The sequence below is a fragment of the Haliotis cracherodii genome, unplaced genomic scaffold, assembly GCF_022045235.1.
Source record: "Haliotis cracherodii isolate W230 unplaced genomic scaffold, xgHalCrac1.p SCAF_8, whole genome shotgun sequence".
NCBI lineage: Eukaryota > Metazoa > Mollusca > Gastropoda > Lepetellida > Haliotidae > Haliotis > Haliotis cracherodii.
The window spans coordinates 31,664,165-31,681,960 of record NW_027266341.1 but is presented as its reverse complement, the minus strand read 5'-3'; the positions used below and the strand labels follow the sequence as shown (position 1 = coordinate 31,681,960).

The 17,796-nt window shown below is 38.9% G+C and overlaps 2 protein-coding genes across 2 annotated transcripts; one reads left to right on the top strand and one right to left on the bottom strand.

Moving 5' to 3' along the window:
- Positions 1-1,003: 1,003 nt before the first annotated feature.
- LOC139449897 (F-box/LRR-repeat protein 21-like) lies at positions 1,004-6,537 on the bottom strand. Its single transcript, XM_071231487.1, has 2 exons — positions 6,450-6,537; positions 1,004-3,431 (listed from the first exon to the last, which is right to left on the bottom strand). Exon 2 carries the CDS (start codon positions 3,404-3,406, stop codon positions 1,985-1,987), a length of 1,422 nt encoding a protein of 473 aa, XP_071087588.1. The 5' UTR covers positions 3,407-3,431; positions 6,450-6,537; the 3' UTR covers positions 1,004-1,984.
- Positions 6,538-7,436: 899 nt separating this feature from the next.
- On the top strand, positions 7,437-16,905 carry LOC139450398 (putative ankyrin repeat protein RF_0381). Its single transcript, XM_071232089.1, has 6 exons — positions 7,437-7,505; positions 9,160-9,337; positions 9,775-9,884; positions 10,674-10,797; positions 11,475-11,674; positions 13,462-16,905. Exons 2-6 carry the CDS (start codon positions 9,199-9,201, stop codon positions 13,669-13,671), a joined length of 783 nt encoding a protein of 260 aa, XP_071088190.1. The 5' UTR covers positions 7,437-7,505; positions 9,160-9,198; the 3' UTR covers positions 13,672-16,905.
- The last annotated feature ends 891 nt before the right edge of the window (positions 16,906-17,796 follow it).

Sequence of the window (17,796 nt, the reverse complement as noted above, 5' to 3'; positions counted from 1 at the left end):
GATTCTCTCTGTCTGAAACTGATAACAGAAACATGTTCAATAACAGTTTTCACAAACATCCACATGGTGTTATCCTGCCTATCAGCATTCATCTAAATATATACATGTATTCACAGATCTGTATCTTTTGCTGCTGATAATTAAAAGAAAAAATGCAAAGATCAAACACAAAATGTGCAACTCAAAAGACACCTGATTAAATGACAGATTAAATATAGTAATATGAAAATCGGACGGTCTTAACTTCGTTCGAGTAATATTATTGCAATAGTTTCAACTAAATTTCTAAATTGACTGTTTCCTAAGAAATACTCAACATTTTCCAAATTAATATCAACATAAAAAAAGCCATCAACATGAAGCCTGTACCCTGTATAAGCAATGTAAAATGTTGTAAATATGGGTCAGTGACACAAACCCCATGGTAAATGTGTAAAATAAATGCACTGCAAAACCTCCAGTACATCATCGTGTACAAGATGTGAGATTAACTGGGATTATTTCCCAAATGAGTACAAACCACAAAGGCCATTCACGATTCACAAAAGAGAAATCCTACCCAACATCACATCTACGTTCAATGTACTGCTTTATTTATAGTATTACCTTATTCATCGTACTAAGTGCAATGATCCAGAAGTGTCAACTTCTAGACCAGTCCGCAAGTAATCTTTAATAACTCTCCTGTAAGACCAAACACTTATATGACAGTCCATATTTTCTTGTGAAAATGACAGATTTGTTACAGTGCCAGCAGTACAGAATGGGTACATAATTGCCAAGTGACTATCATCAAAAACATTTTGGTTTCATCGACGTCTGTTCTTTAGCTCAATCTCTAAACACAAATTCCTCTTGTGTATGGTTTTAATCAGCACCCAATTTGGCAATTTTCAGAGCGCCAAGGACATTTTTTACAGCAACTACAGCATTATACTGTATGGATGTTCACCGGTGTTGGCAATATGTTATAAAAACATAATCCATCATCAACATCAAACTTTCTAATAATTAATCCTAGTTTAAAATTAAAGATTGAAATGAAACATTGAAAACAACAAGATGTGCTCATGGCTGGAACATTTCTCATACAACTTTCTATTAAAAAAGAGGTTGATGAAAATAAGTCATGATTGATTTTTCTTGTAAAACAGATCTACTGACTTTATCAAACTGATAATCATAACATCAATATAATAACCCCTGAACACATTTGTAAATAATACTGACACATATTTGATGTAATCTCATAATTCTTTGGTTTGGTAACCCCCAAATTCAAAACCTCCACAGCAAATCTATACTAAATGTCAATACTGAGGGACCATGCCGACAATAAGAGATGAAATTATTCCAAAAAGATTTTCAGCTTCTAACAGTGCAGTTCAGTTGCATCTGGAATGAACCATTTTAAACCCACACTGACAGTTACTTGTCATGCATTGCAATGCATGGGTTAAACCCCTAGTGGAGTTGAGGCGTGTGTTTTGGGTAGCTTTTTCCATCACCTTCAATATTGCGCTTTTATATTCTTTTTAACAGTCGTCTATTTTAACAGTTTCAAAAAAGCATCCAATCAGTGTGACAAAGGCATGAACAACATGTTCTTCAACAGTTAACCACATTGTCAACATACTCCGACCTTTTGGTGCTTGTTGGCATTCACCCTAGTTTTGCCCTCCAAAAAGTTAAATATTATATCACTTAAATGTTCTTCAGACAACGAAGACATTTGTTTATCTAATTTCTGATTTGTTGTCAATTTGTTTTGTGAACCAACTAACACACAAATAGAAGGGCTAAAACAGCATCACAGACAGGGCTGTTTCATAAACACTCAAAAATGGTTACATATTCAGATACTGTTTTGAAGAACAAAATAATCTGCAATGTCCTTGTATTTTTTCACCTACATGAACTGGTATTATAAAAACTTTTGTAAACCAAGAAATTAAAAGCCTTTGTGGCCTATGGACAGTCAAGTTTATACTGGCTTCCACTTGTACCCCATCACTCCTGAAACCACAGAACTCATTTGTTCAATTGTCTCTTCCCTGTTGTCGTCATGGCGATGGAATCTATGCAGCCCTACCAGTATATACTCTCCAGCTTCGTTCCTCCTGATGGCCTCATCCGCATCCACATCATCCCCATCTTCATCATCAAACGTGTCCAGTTTCTTTTCAACAAACTCCAGCTTTGACCACTGTCCAGATTTCTGTGTCGCCATGGTAACAACTGTGGAACACTTGATGCTCCCATGGAACACCAGAGTCCTCAGGCCAGAACACTTGGACACCAGGTATCTCAGTTCAATGTCTACATCAGAAGTGTCGGCATAACAGATGAAGTCTTTTAGAGACGACATAAACTTGTCTGTGATGGAGCCAATAATCTGCCCATTACATCTTGAGTATGGAAGAAAGGTGATAGACTTGAGCGGCACCTCAGGACACAGGAGGAGAGAGAGTTCCGGGTTCGGAACCTGGGACATCACAGAACACTCCACCTCCAGTTCCGGACTTGCCAGCACCAATGTCTTCCAGATGTCTGATGATATGTCTGGAATCTGGAAGGCTTGGTTGAAGGCCGAATATGTGACATATATCTGTAGCAACTTGAGCCTGCATCTGTCTGGAGAAGACAGCATTGTGAGAATGTCCTCGTTCAACATGGGAGATCTCACAGCAAGGTGAGTCAGTTTCTTCAAATCTGGTAGAAACGTCATCAGAAATGAGGGTGATGGTAAAAGAGGCTCTCGCTCAGACCATGCACTGTCGTCTCTCCAAAATAAACTCAAGGATTCTAGATCCTTCAGTTTTTCATTCTTTACAATGGCGTTGAAAATATTGAGGTTATTTTGAGTGAATATCGCTGGATACATTGGCCATGATCTGATATTCAATTGTTTCAATCTAAAAGCATTATTGATAAAATTTATGAAAATTTGTATATCTGACTTAAATGGTGGAAATCCACTTATATCAAACTGGGTGATCAATTTCCCTGCCTCAAGGGTCAGACTCTCCAGACGACAGACTTCGCTAAGTTTTGTCAAAATTAAACGACTGTCATCATCAAAAGTGCTCACATGACCAAATATTTTGATGGTGAGCTTCTGAAACAGATGGCCAAACTTGTCAATCATCTGGACCAGTCTGTTTGGAATATAAGTGTTACTGAGCGAGAAGTTCGTTGACCCTCCCGTCAAGTTGACCTTGACGTTGCTCCACAAGGAGGGGTGATAGAAGTGTTGATACAAAGCCTGACAGGTGATGGACAAGCTGTATCTGTCCTTCAGTTGTAGATACTGCATAATCTGAACCCATGCCACCTCTGGAAGCAGACCAAAGTCGTAATTCTCTCGTCCTGTATCCACAGTAATCTCACTTCCGGTAACCTCCATGGCTTTGCCCCGTCCTGGTTCAGCACTAGAAAACAGAAAGAAAATTCTAAGCATTACAAATATACTACCGTATTTTCTTGGATATAGTGCACACTTTCTTTCCCAAAACACAGCTGTGTAGAAGGGTGTGTGCATTATACACGCATAGTAAGTTTTGAGCTTTTTCCCCCCAATGCAAAGACATTACCGTGAGCATGTAACACTGGAAATACCATGTCAACAAATCCATACTGAAGTACAAATTAATAGTGTAATTACACTGTCTGGCTATAAAAAGTGTTCATTGTATATCCGGACATATGTTTGTAACTTATTTCATTAATTTTATTCACATTTCATGTTTAACGTTTGCACTTTTGGTTCCGGAGCCAGCACTGGACATTCTAAGCGATACAAACGGTAAATTTTTAATGTCAAATGTTCGCACATTCTGAATCCTACGCAGACCTCAAGGTTATTATTTTCCAAGGGATACACTGGGTCACCTTGTTATTTTCCAAGCTAAAACAATGTTTAAGACACAAACAAAATTTCACAAGGAGTAAACATTTAAATATTTAAACAATGTAGATCTAGTTTCACAGTCAAAACACTAAAGCATATTACTCGGTGGGGCCAAGTTCTGAAGATAAAAATTCCAAAGAGTAGAAACTGGTCGATATTTGAAATAGTTTCGAGAGGTTTTGTATTGAATCAGTCACATGGGGTCCTGGTCTAACAATTGTGTATCATATCTCAATTCTGTTGCGATAAATACCCTACGCCCTTTCACTACTATAGGATAAATTTGGAAATGATGTCAGTCACTGGTCACAAAGGTGACTTCATGAAAGGGAGAGATTGAGTGAGTGCATTCAGTTTAAAAGCACTTTGAACAGTACTGTAAATCGTGAAATTAACGCAACATGAATTAAATGCGAAAAATGCGAATGGTCTTTGCTCGCATTAATAAACATCGCATTTATATTAACAATAAGACATTTTGGTTAGCAGAAATATCAACTTAGACATACGCTAAAAACAAACAACTATGTATTCCACATCACTCTTTATTGAGCAGCACTTGTAACAAGTATATACACAATGTCATTCAAGCACTCATTACATCCTGTGAATTGTCAGCGCTGGGGCCAAGACAAGAGTTCTACTCACTTATGTCATCATGATTGTGAATACTAGTACTATTTAGTCATGTTATTTATACCCCAATATTGGAGACGAAAGATTTAACTTGAGTTGGTTCAGTTTTATTGTATTTCCTGTGAACTTCCTTAATTTATTCATATTGAATATATAGTGTCGCATTCATATTGAGTCGCATTTTTGGCTAGGGGTCAGTGGTCGCAATCTTTTGGAGACGCATTAATTTCACGATTTAAAGTATCTCAGTTATTTCACAGTGTGTCAGCTTCATATTGGAGGAAAGCTTGAAATGAATCACGTCTTAGACGTTTATCACAAGCACAGGAATGGTGCTGACAAACCTACAAACATAATCAGGTCAAATCCGGGTACTAACCCACGATCATAGGCTCCTGGAATACCTAAGGGACAAAACTCTGCACCACAAATTGCAACTACTGATAGATGAGTTGGTCACCTGTGCCCCTACTTCATGATAATCATTGAAATGTAGAGGTTGGTTGCACTGTAACCAGATATGGCCACCTAACACAGGGCTCTTCAGGTTCAATACTACAAGTATCATTTATAATTTTACTGATTCAATACAATTTTCCTTTTTGGAGACCTATGTACAGCTGTGCATGCCTATATATATTTTCATTATCATGATTGTCATTAAAACCAAAATGTCTAGGATATTACTTTTTCCGTTTTTAATGCATGGGTACCCGGTAGGATGAGATGGTAACGTGACTGTCAACTTTCTAGAGCCTGAAGGCAGCTTTGGTTGTATCATGGACACTAAGGGTCCATGGCTATATACTCAGCAGGGAGCTGAGACTGAAATGGAGTGCACATGCACTGATCCACTGACCGGGGTACTAATACCGTATTCGACATAATAAGTGCCCAGAGCACTCTCCAAATTAGAAATAGGGGGCTCCTATTAGAATATTATTTTGGTGAAAAACAAGGTTAAAAGATCGTAAATTTCATGGTTTATGCTGACAGCCTGAAATGTTTATATTCGACAGATGTATTTTCCTGAATCTAATTTCCCACAATTAAGGATGCATTTAACACGCATATTATACACGAATAAATACGTCTTGTATACATTGATCAATCGGAAGGGGTGCTTATTGGGATTGTTCACTAGCCAATATATTAGCAAATATAGCCGTGGACGCTTATTACATCGAATTCGGTAACGTACGTAGTGTCAAGAGCATTTACTTAATTGTGAGTGGAATTTGGGGCACTGTAAATATGGGCTTTTTAATATCTAGGGTTGGCTAAAAAGATCGATAATCTGAATGATCGTCGATGAGAAGAACTATTAACTATTATCGATACTAAATTGTTGTCATCGATAATAACTTACATAAACTATTGTGATGAAATATATTTAGATTTACTGGTCATGCATACACTGAAGTTGATTGAAGTTTTAAAACTTTATGCAAACATATAAAGTCAGTAGGAATATGTACATAGTAAGAAAGATATGTGAACACTTGTCACTTGTAGTGTAACCATAGTTTTCTAGCAACAATATAATCACGTGACTATAACCACGGGTTCCGGGATGTCCTGTGGGTACCCGGGTCCTACTCAGTTCCCATCCGACCCAAGTACCCGAGTTACCCGTCCCAGCCCTTATACTCTGTCGACACAACATAGACACAAACTATGACAATGTACAACAGTTTGTCGGTTAAATGACTCAAGCACCGAAAATAACTTTTCAGCTTTAAAGGATAATTTTATATATAAAGCATCACCATTTAAGATCATGAAGATACGATACTAAGATTAAACCCTAGCTAGGCTACTTCCGGGTTACTGCGTATATCAGTGGAACAAAGTACAATTGAAAAAGATTTTCTGTTGATTTTAACACATCTGATCAACATACCTTATAACATTGTCACCTGAAGCCCAGACGACGCCTCACACACATCTGAGGTTTGTCTCTAACCAATCAAGTAAATTCCGGACACGGGAATCTCCCTATGTAATATCTATAAATAGACCAAATGCGGATGCGTTCGTGCGATTGTTCGCGCGATTGTTCGTGTTCTTGAAACATAGGTTGAGCAGGGAATCGTAACAACGCGAAGCCCACTATGGCCTATTTGAATCTGTTTCGAACACAAAAATTATAGAAGTCGACTGTTTGTGGTAGTTTCTGCATCAAATCCTCAAAAAAAATTATTCGTTGTTTTTCTATGTGTTTATAGGTAAAAAAAAATATCATCAAAACAAATGTAACTATGTTGTCATGCTCAACTGCGCATATGTGGCTATACATTATTGGGGTGTATGTCATGTTGATGTGGTGTAAGGTGTATAATTATCTCCCAGTCATGCGACACGCCCTCAGTGAGAAACAGCCTCCGTGATCTAGTGGAGGAAGTCTGCCCGAAGAACGGAAGGCTGCGTATTACCAAAAGACGTTAAATTATACTTGTTGTTACCTTGCCTGACGGTTGGCATTAAAGGGGCTAAAACAAGGACCGGTGGGCTCGGAGTCAGTAAACAGTGTTTGAGTGAGGTATCCATGTTAAAGTGTGACGTGGGATCACAATGAGCTTGCACGTTGCTATATAAGTGCACTTATCTTGAACGCGAAGTGAAACCCCTCATCTTTCAACAATACACTATTTTTCATATTTATATGTTTGATTGGTGACTATCAAACACCATTAGTAAAAATCATGTGGCTCATGCTAGATTATGCAGTTACAGTTGGGCAATGTTAAATGAACTTTACCTCAGCTAAAAGAGCCTGAAAGACAAACTTAACTAAAGCTGCAAGATACGGAAACAAAGTGCGGTTAGGAGCTGTACTTTTGGTGATGTCGGGAGCTTAACACCGACAACGAGAGTTAGCTCCCTTTGTAAACACGCTCTGTCATGATGTGTTGATTGTTGATACTTCGTCTTGCAGAACAGAAGAGATCGTAGTTAGGTATAACTTTCTTTTCGAATGTTAGTGTTAGTTGATACAACTATAGATATACACAAATTTTAATTTTTTATGCTTTGTATACGAAAGTCACTCGAGCCGAGAATAATCTCACGGTGCCACATGACTTGACGACGTTTGCGATTAGAGTGAGTGAGTGGATAGTGTTTTAGGCCACAGTCAGTTGTTTTTGCAGTAGCCTGAGCAGCGATCTTGTTGGTACGATGATACACAAGCAGCCCGGTCATACATGGTTGTGAACAATTCTCGAAAGATCTTTACTTAAGATACTAATTCTTTGAATGTATAACAAAGTATAATAATTAACAAACTGCATGGTTGCAATGAAAAGAATGCTCATTGTTAGGAGAATGAAAATCTTAAAACAGTCTTTATATCGAGTATGATTTTTGCATTCAGTCAACTGAAGAAATATAAGCATAAAGTTTTGTAGTGTCTATCGATGTTTGACGTTTAGTTCACCAAAATGGAGACTAAAAAGACAAATTTTCACACCCTGTTCTGGCTATCAAAATGTTTTCTTCTCCTGTTCAAAATATTATCAACATTAAGATTCTAACCACAGACCTTCTGATCCGAGGCTGGGCGCCTTGTCCACATGACCAAAGAGGTTAACCCCGTCAACAAGATGACAAGGTATAGGATGTCGTCTGTGGGACGACTCCACACCCTGCTACATAATCCCCAGTCAACAGAAGGCACGTCTCGGGCCAAATTGTAGGGTACTGAGAAAATCTCATTAAAATCAGACCTTAGTTTTCACTACCACTAAACAAAGATCTGAAGACATCCCATTAGGGGTCACGTCAGAACGACCTTTCATCCGAGGTCGGACAACTTGTGCACATGACCATTGAGGTTATATCATATTTTGCAAGAAATATCTTCTGAAATGCTTGTAAATTAAAACCAACAAAACACTTCTCATACCGGTAATCATAATAAAAGCAGAGTCCATTGTAGGATTCCCACTATAACATAACCATGTGTTTATGAATCTCTAAAGTAGAGATTCTAGCAGGTGTTCGCAAACAAACATGGGAATGCATGGTACATGTTAAAATTTGTTTGTTTGTTTGTTGTTTAACGCCACACTCAGCAATATTCCAGCTACATGACGGCGGTCTGTTAATAATCAAGTCTGGACCAGACAATCCAGTGATTGATATCATGAGCATCGATCCAGGCAAGTGGTACACAATGACCTGCATCACCAAGTCAGTGAGCCTGACCACCCAATCCCGTTAGTTGCCTCTTACGACAAGCATAGTCGCCTTTTACAGCAAACATGAGTTGCTGAAGACCTATTCTACCCCGTATCTTCACGGGTCAAAATAGGAGGTGAGTGAGTTACATTTAACGTTGCTCAATGTTTTCCACTTTGGTGAAACCTAGACCCATGATCAAGTGAAACCAGGATTGAGACCCACAATCATAGGTTTCTGGCGTGCCCAAGGGACGCAACTCTGTACAGCAAATTGCAGCACCTTACACAAACTTTAAAATGTGTGAACTTTGTATATTTTCTCCACATGTCTACCATTAACTTTTTGAATGAAGCTTTACTAATTCTCCGAATGCTGTAACACAGATCACATATAAAGACAAAACTTAATATTCTGTTCTTTGTTCACAGTCCACAATGAAATAGACAGAAGAACTACAAATTACGATTATGTCTACCCTGGAGCAAGAGTTGCACAATGCAGTGAGGGGTGGTCAACTGCCCCAGATTCAATCTTTGCTCAAGAAAGGAGCCAAAATTGATAGCATCTACTATGGATGGACGCCACTGCAGCAAGCCATTGATGTTGGTAGGTGTTAAGAGAAATAGGGAATTGAACATGTTGAAGCATGGAATTATTTCCCTTTTGTCTAGAACAAGGAACATTTTGTAGTAGCACCAGAAGTGTTCAAAATAACAATAATAATAGTTGTTTTAACCCTAATATAAAAGGTACTTTTTCTCACTGTTAATTGTGTTCAGGCATGTAGGAAGGGGTAGAAACTAACATTTTTAGTCCACTAGTCCTTACAATGATAACACAAAGCAAAACCCTTAAAAAATGGCAAATTTCTACTGGTCCTTATGATACCTTAACTATTGGCCTGTTTGGCAAGGACTACATGACTAGTGCCAATTTCTAATGCTGCATTTGGGGAGAAAAGGATAGTTCATTAAAATACAGTTATCACCTAATTGTAACATTTCTACCCTGTGTTGTACTATATATTCAAATTTCTTCCCAAGGAAATGAAGATGTGGCGATATTTCTAATAGGGGAAGGCTGTGACATCAATTACCATGACAACAACCATCTGGCACCATTTGAGAATGCTGTCAGAAAGAACCTGGCCAAAGTAAGATTCCTTAGACTGAATCCATCTGATGCCATCCTGTTAATGTAAAAAGGGACAGGTTTGCAAAGCTCCAGATAAGCTGTGTATTTGTGTAAAATATTCACAATAAATCACCATGACCAAATTACTATTGAGTTGCTTGCACACAAATATGCATGAAGAAATTTGATACCCCAATAGTATAACAACACTGGCTTAATTACCCATGTCTTATTTAAGGATTGACTGTGTATTTTTTTTCAGCAATGCTTATAATTAAATTCAACAACGAAAACATACAACATATATATATATCAAAAGAGGCAAAAATGACGAAATTGATAGACATGACAGTTGAGGAACTGAGGCCTGCACGTTTGCTGTTTCATTCCTTCTCGGTCTCAAAGGGTTGTTTGGACAATGAATATGCATGAATTTCGCTAAATATCTTGTGCATGACGATACACATGAGCAGAAAGGGAATTCTCTCGACTGTAATATTGGAACTCCCGAACATTCTGTAGTTATGTAACTGTGACATGTCCCCGTTTAACATGTTAAAAGCCAGTACCAAAACAAAATTCTATCTCAAAGGTTGATTGCTTGTTTAAAAAACATTGAGATACACAACTTGAAAGGTTGTTTCTGCTGTTTGTGAAGAAGATACCTATTAGTGGAGTAAGTGATAACATTGTGCAAGGGTGGTTTCAGCATTTTTTAAAAGGGTGGGTTCCGGGTGGGGGTCTGGACCCTCTCTGATCTGCCTTTGTTCTGTTGGTGAAGACTAAATCGCTAATTTATGACTTTAAGGTGTGTGAAGTATTCCTGAAGAAGGGCATCGATGGTAACCTTGCGTTGTCGGATGGGGAGACACCGCTGAATGTTGCTGTGGAGAAAGGCAGCACCAAGCTGGTCAGTGTGCTGGTCAATGAAGGTATTGTATCAACTGACATGACTCTCTTGTAGAAGATAAAGACATTCACTTTCTTATGGATTACTCTTTGTAATGACGTTTCATGGCAACTTCTTGCTCATTTCTTGTCACCATTTGTTCAAGAAATATACAACTAGTGGGTTTTGATAAGAAGTACAAGCTTTAAAAATATTTAACCAAATTTTGATAATGATGATACCCTCAATAGAATCCAACCTCGGAAATGTTGGACAAGTCAATTTTATGAACAGGTGGGCAAAGTTTGGTATTTCCACTCACAATCCTCACGTCGATTACCTGTACCTTTTTTCCTAATACCAACTGTCAGATCTCTCCCACTTTTGGATGCAATTGTTTGGCCACTGCGTTTATCTGTGCATCCCAGCTACATCTCTGGGGAACATCTCACTAGACACTTGACTCAAAAGTAACGTTGTCCAATACATGATGTCATCAAGTTTGGAGTGCATATTTGAATCATCAGAAATGACGTCATGATAGAACAATTTTCTTTTGTGAAATAAACCACGCTTCTTTCTTCATAGCTCTTTGCGATTTATCGCATAGCTCTCTCATGATTTATTCTCCCTCGAGTCCCTGCATTGTTTAATTGTACAATCAACAACCATGAGTCGTTTATTTCTATCTAGTTATTACTAAGTGGTTCTGTTTCTCAGGGAAAGTTGACCTGAGCTGTAAAAGCAAGCGAGGACAGTCGCCGCTGTACGTGGCGTGCTCCGAGGGCCTGACTAAGATTGCCTCCATGCTGGTGACCTCAGGGGCAGATGTCAACTTTGTCTGTGACGATGATGGGCAGACTTCACTCATTGCTGCAGCTAGCAGCGAACACCTGGATGTGGTCAAGCTTCTCTTAAAAGTAAAGTTTTTATTCTAGCTTCATTAAATGTGAAAGATCCTGACATTCACATTCTCACTCACAGTATTACTAGTTAGCTTTGCTGGTGAGTGGGTATGCTCTAACATAACTGAAATACTGTATACTTATAGTGATGAGAGGGTATGGTTTTATGGCAATTTTGGCAATTGGCAGAAGGCACCAGAAATGGGTTCACACATTATACCCACATGGGGAATCAAACTCAGCCTTCAGTATTTCAAGCCAACGGCTTAGCCACTAGGCTACTCCACCACCCCTGCTACTGGGCAGGTGACCATGCTTGTCATAAGAGGTCACTAACGGGATTGGGCGGTCAGGTTCGCCGACTTGGTTGATGCATGTCATTGATCCCAATTGCGTGGAGCGATGCTCATGATATCAATCACTGAATTGTCTGTTCCAGACTGGATTATTTACAGACCGCTATCATATAGCTGGAATATTGCTGAGAGAGGCGTTGAACAACAAACAAACAAACAAACAAATACTACCGTGCTATACATATTTGTGGTTTATGCTCGGCTTGGAGGACTGCCTGCTTGGTCCTGTGGATAGTGTGTCTTCCCAGAGAGTGGAAGGTCGGTGGTTATGCTCAAGCATGTTAAAAGATGGTCCTTGCTTCCCTGCCTGGTGTTTGGCATGAAGGTGATAAAAAACAAGGCTGGCTCGGAGTCAGTCTGTATGTCTGAGTGAAGTGTTCATGTTACAATGCAGCATGGTATGTCAATGGGTTAGCACTAACAGGAATTCGACATTAGCAAATAAAAAAATAGCTTCCTAGAGCTTTACAGCAGTAGCTTCAAAATGGCAACTTCAGTTCCAGACTAAGCTTTGAAACTTGAAAACTGAAAAAAAAGTATTCTGGAATGTTTAATAGATGGCCAAAATTTTATTGGCAGTAATTCGCCCGGGCAATGGAAATTCTTTTCTGTTTCATATGTTTATCGTTTTTGAAGCAAGAGATGGACAATGTCTAGCATTCAGAATCAATCTACAGCCCGTAACTGTCATTCGGTTAGGCCTCTGTTAACCTTTTCGAGGTTGCATGATTAGAAGACACATTAAGAATTTGGCGAGCTCATAAGAAACACTCTGACTGGTTGGATGAAAGGTCGTTCTGACGTTATCTGTAATGGGATGTCGTTAGATCTTTGTGTTGGGGGAGAGAGCACTAAGATCTGATTTTAATTCAATTTCTGGTAACATGGGTGTGTGTTGCTAGTAAACACTGTGCCAGGGTATGCTTGTGATGCAGTGATTAAAACAAATTTAAAACCCCAGAAGTGACCAAAAGTGGGCAGGTGACCTTAAGATATTGCCTGCCCATCTTCAAAGTTACCTGCCCACATTCAGACATTATAAACTTTGATAAAACTTAAAAAAACAGAGACAAATCTTGATTCAGTTGAAATAATGCAAACAATTACATGTACTTGAGAATCTATGAGGAGTTCGGATAAAACTGAATACGTAAGTGGTTTTATCTGAAAGACAGGCGGGCAGTTTGAGGAACATTTCATGCAGCCTGACAGAAATGATTCCAGCCATAGGCAGACAGGCAGGCAGTTATTTCAGACTGGGTTTGTCTGTACCATACCCATGCTCATGCTACACTGAATGGGTAAATGTTTGTGCATCAGGGTGGGTTTTCCTCCCACAATTTGACATAACATGATCTGAATGAAGGACAGCTCATAGTGGCATTTAGGTGACATTTAACTCACGCACTCACAGAAAAGTTGACATTGTTTCCCTCTTCTGTGCAGTACAACGCAGATGTGAACCTCCAGGACACAGATGGGTGGACGGCGCTGTGGCACGCTTACACCAACAGCAGCGAGGACATCATCGAGCTGTTGCTGAAGGCAGGGGCAGACAGAAACATCCCCAACAGCGACGGCCTCACCATCATGGAGGATGCCAGGGAGAACGAGGATGACGAGATGCTGATCTTGTTCCAGAAGTATCTCACATGACACTCGTCCAGAGCGTCACAAACTCACAACACAATGAAAGTCCACTTTTTGTGTCATGACAAGCTTTTCACATTTCAATTTCAATTATAGGTTCGGGTGTTTGTTAGTTGAACCCATGCTCAAAAAAACCCAGCATATGTCTCACTCATCACTTCACATTTAGCCATGGGTAATCTTCAATCATTATGGTATCATACTTCGCTCCTATGATTATCAACCAATCAAAACATGTGACACAAAGCTGTGGCACTGATTGGAAAGGGAGGTAGCTCCAGTGTGCACAGACTGTTGCACTGACAAGCTCCTTCCCAGCGCGTGACACCTTCCTTACACTCTCAGTAACATCGCTGCCACCAGTGTGGGCGCGGCCATTACAAAAATCTTGAAATTTGCCCTCTAACCCCAAACGTAGTAACTTTGATACTTTTGTTTGTCTTTGGGAATGCCATCATATTTCATTTTGAAAAGGTTTACGACTGACAATGTTTTCCAAATGAATTTACTTTGTTGTTTTAATAATCAGATTGGTTCGAGATTGCAGACTAACGGAAAATAAACCAACTTCTCCCTTACATTCTTACCATATCAATAACACGATAGTTTAAATGAAACAGAAATTCAAATTGACAAACGAAGAAAGTAATTTAGCAGTGATAAGTGTATTCGACAGTCGTCACTTGTTTGTAAACATAACGGTCATTCGGTTGCGAGTTAAACTCCAAGCATGGTTGTGGCCACCTATTCAATGTGGGGAGTTTTGACTGGTGGCAGCGATAGTATAGAGAGCTCCGCGAACGGGCTATCGCTGTGAGGAGCTTGTTGCACTGATAGGGAAGGGAAGTAACTCCAGTGTGCAGAGATACCTAAAGAGAAGGTGAAAAAATTTGGTTGAGAGAAAATAAATATATAGGTTCCAGAGCTCCAGTTATGCTTCTTATTTGCATAAAATATGAAAAATTATTACCCATACCTAATTAATTGTAAATGAGTTGCCATCACATACTTTGCAATGACATACAACAATCTTAGTGCTAAGATCACTTTGTGTCCTGGCCTTCTGAATCGTGTACTGAACTGCCAGTAAAGAGTAACATGACTCCTGGCCCCCATTTCATAAAGGTATTGTAGCACTACGACAGTCGTAAATATATGTTAAAGTATGTGAGTTAATATATTCATAGCGCTTTGTGGGACGGGGCCCAGTAGTTCAACCTACACAGGATAGTCTGACACTTTACTTTTATAATGCTTTTCCATGTTTCAATGGGTATCATGGTTTTTATTGGGAGAGGGTTTCCAACTTGTGTTTGCTTGTGTTATTATCCCATCGTTTACTGAAAAGGTATTATGTGTCATTTCAATGTTGTTTTCTACCTTTCCACACAACACCCTCTGTAAATAATTCTAATTTGATGGAATCGCAAGGTCTCAAATATAATGTGGCCCTTTTTCATTTCATTCCATATTGATCCATCTTCTCGAGGCAAGCGTGTCCACTGGCCTATATCAAGGCCTAGTTTCTACCCTTGCCACATCAAGGTCATTTTTCTTGGCTCAACCCTGGCGCCACCTCGCGTAGATCATGAGTTGTGTTTCTTGTAATGAAAACACAATATCCAATCAGATCGCTGTTCTTATTCTGTATGGCTTCACAAAGTTGGCAACTACCATAGGCGACAACCTAGTCGATCAGATAACGAAAACATTCAAATTTCATCCCTGACGCAAAAACATAGGCAATCAATGAAATCAACTACAATCGTGGATGTTGATTTTGTGAAACGTTCTCTGATTGGACTATCGATATGTGTGATAGTCCAATCATATTTAGCACAGGAAAGTGGGCTTGATGTGGCAAGGGTGGAAACAAGACTTTGATAAAAAGGCTAGTGGACGTGCTTGCCTCGGGAAGATAATATGGAACATGTTGAATAGCTTTACATTTACTTTGGTCAATTGTATATGACAAACTACAATAAGATTGTATCTGTTATAAACAGCCCATAAGTGTAATTACTGAACTTGCAGTACTTACATGTTGTGTCGGACATGTTTCATGATTCAGATTGTACAAAATGAATTTATGATTATAATTTATGACTTTTTTATTACAACAGAAGGAACATATCTTTTGAGGTAACAAAAGGTCCAAACTGAAAATTTTAAAATTAGTTCATGTACAGGGTGTTCATCTCACATGCATAAACACCATTGTAAAATATGTCGAAGTTGGATTAAAAACGTATATCTGAATGCCAACAGTTTCCAACAATTCAAAGTTTTGAAACGGTGCTAGTATTTTATCTTTGATCTTCATAGCACACCCAGTTAACATGCGATGGCCAAAGTGTGCAGTCACGCGTACCAGTACCCTCTCTCGAGCAGTCACCTGTAATATCCTCTACTGGTTAAGCACAATCCCTACAATAAGTGCACTATCCCTACAATAAGTGCACTATCCCTACAATAAGCGCCTTCTGGAAACTGTCTGAGGATAGCGGCAAGTGTACAGGAACAAGGCATTGCTTGCTCCCATGTGCCAGTACTTAACTCACAACCATTCTAACCAGACTAAGTTAGAGAAGAGATCTTGTGGTTTAAATCGGAGATAAACATGTATTTTCAAATAGAATTTGGAACCAAATGTGCAGCGTGGACACTAAAACTAGACATACATTCCTTTAGTCAATTTCTATCATGTTTTTTGCTCAAAATGTATTACCAAAACATACTTTGAATATTGTACTAACCACAAATCTGCATTTTGTAAGTTATAACTGTACATATTATTTATTAAGAACAACTACCAACAATTACTGAGAAAGAAGTACTTTTGTTTTTAATATTAGTCCTGGCTGTTTCAGTCAGAGGTGGTTATTGTGATTTAATACCTCTAATGGACCAATTAGAATCGACTAATTTTCAAACTTATGGTAGAATTCTTGTTTTACAGATTAGGCCAACATATAAACATGCAGGGGAAAAAGAAAACCAAGTAAAATTAGTAAAACAATAATATATGGATATTATTTTTGAAAATATTTTTCTGTATGTTCACTTTTGCAGGGGTGGGGTTGTGGTTTGGGGAAAGGAGGCAATGGCCGCACTGTCAGTCTACATACATTATATTATTCTTTCAACTGTCTGGTGTTATTGTTCATACTTAACAAGTAATATTACATTCCGTCCTTGTGGATATTTTTTATTGTTGGAAGAAATGTTTAATTTCTATATTTGCAAAAATTGGAATAAATTGAATTACATTGTGGAATTGCTTTGTTTGTTCTGTGTTGTCAGTTTCAGATAGAAAATTTAAGAAAACTTCACTTTGCAATATCAAAGATTTCATGGTAATAATTGTTCAGGGATTTGATTACAGAATGTTAACATCTTTTGCCATCTTGATTATCCGACCGCCTCCGTGGTCTGGTGGTAGAGTGTCTGCCCAGAGAGTGGAAGGTCCAGGGCTCAATCAACGGCCGCGTCATACCAAAAAAGACATTAGAAGATGGTACTTGTTGTACCCTGTCTGGCGCTCGGCATGAAGGGGCTAAAACAGGAACTGGTCGGCTCAGAGTCAGTATACGGTGTCTGAGTGGGGTATTCATGCTAAACTGTGGCATGGTATCTGAGTGGGCTAAGTGCAATAATCTTGGACGTGGCATTAAACCCCATTTCACCTCACCTCACCTCTAGATTATCTGTGGAATGTTTACATGTTTTTCTTGTGGAATCGGGTCATCAAATTCTTTAAATGGTTATATGTCATTGTATAGATGGCATGGGATCTTACTCATGCTATTAACGGGGCGGTCGGGTAGCCTAGTGGTTAAAGCGTTCGCTCTCCTTGCCGAAGACCCGGGTTCGATTCCCGACATGGGTACATTTCTGGTGTCCCCCGCCGTGATATTGTTGGAATATTGCTAAAAGCGGCGTAAAACTATATTCACTCACGCTATTAACCACTGGTTGATTACATGTCACTGGAATATTGATAAATGGGGCGTAACACATTCACTCTCACAATCTATGCCTACACACCACATTCACAAAATATTCAGTGTCAAATAGCACGCATATTCTTAAAACGCTCTTGGAGGTGAGGTGAAATTGGGTTTAACGTAG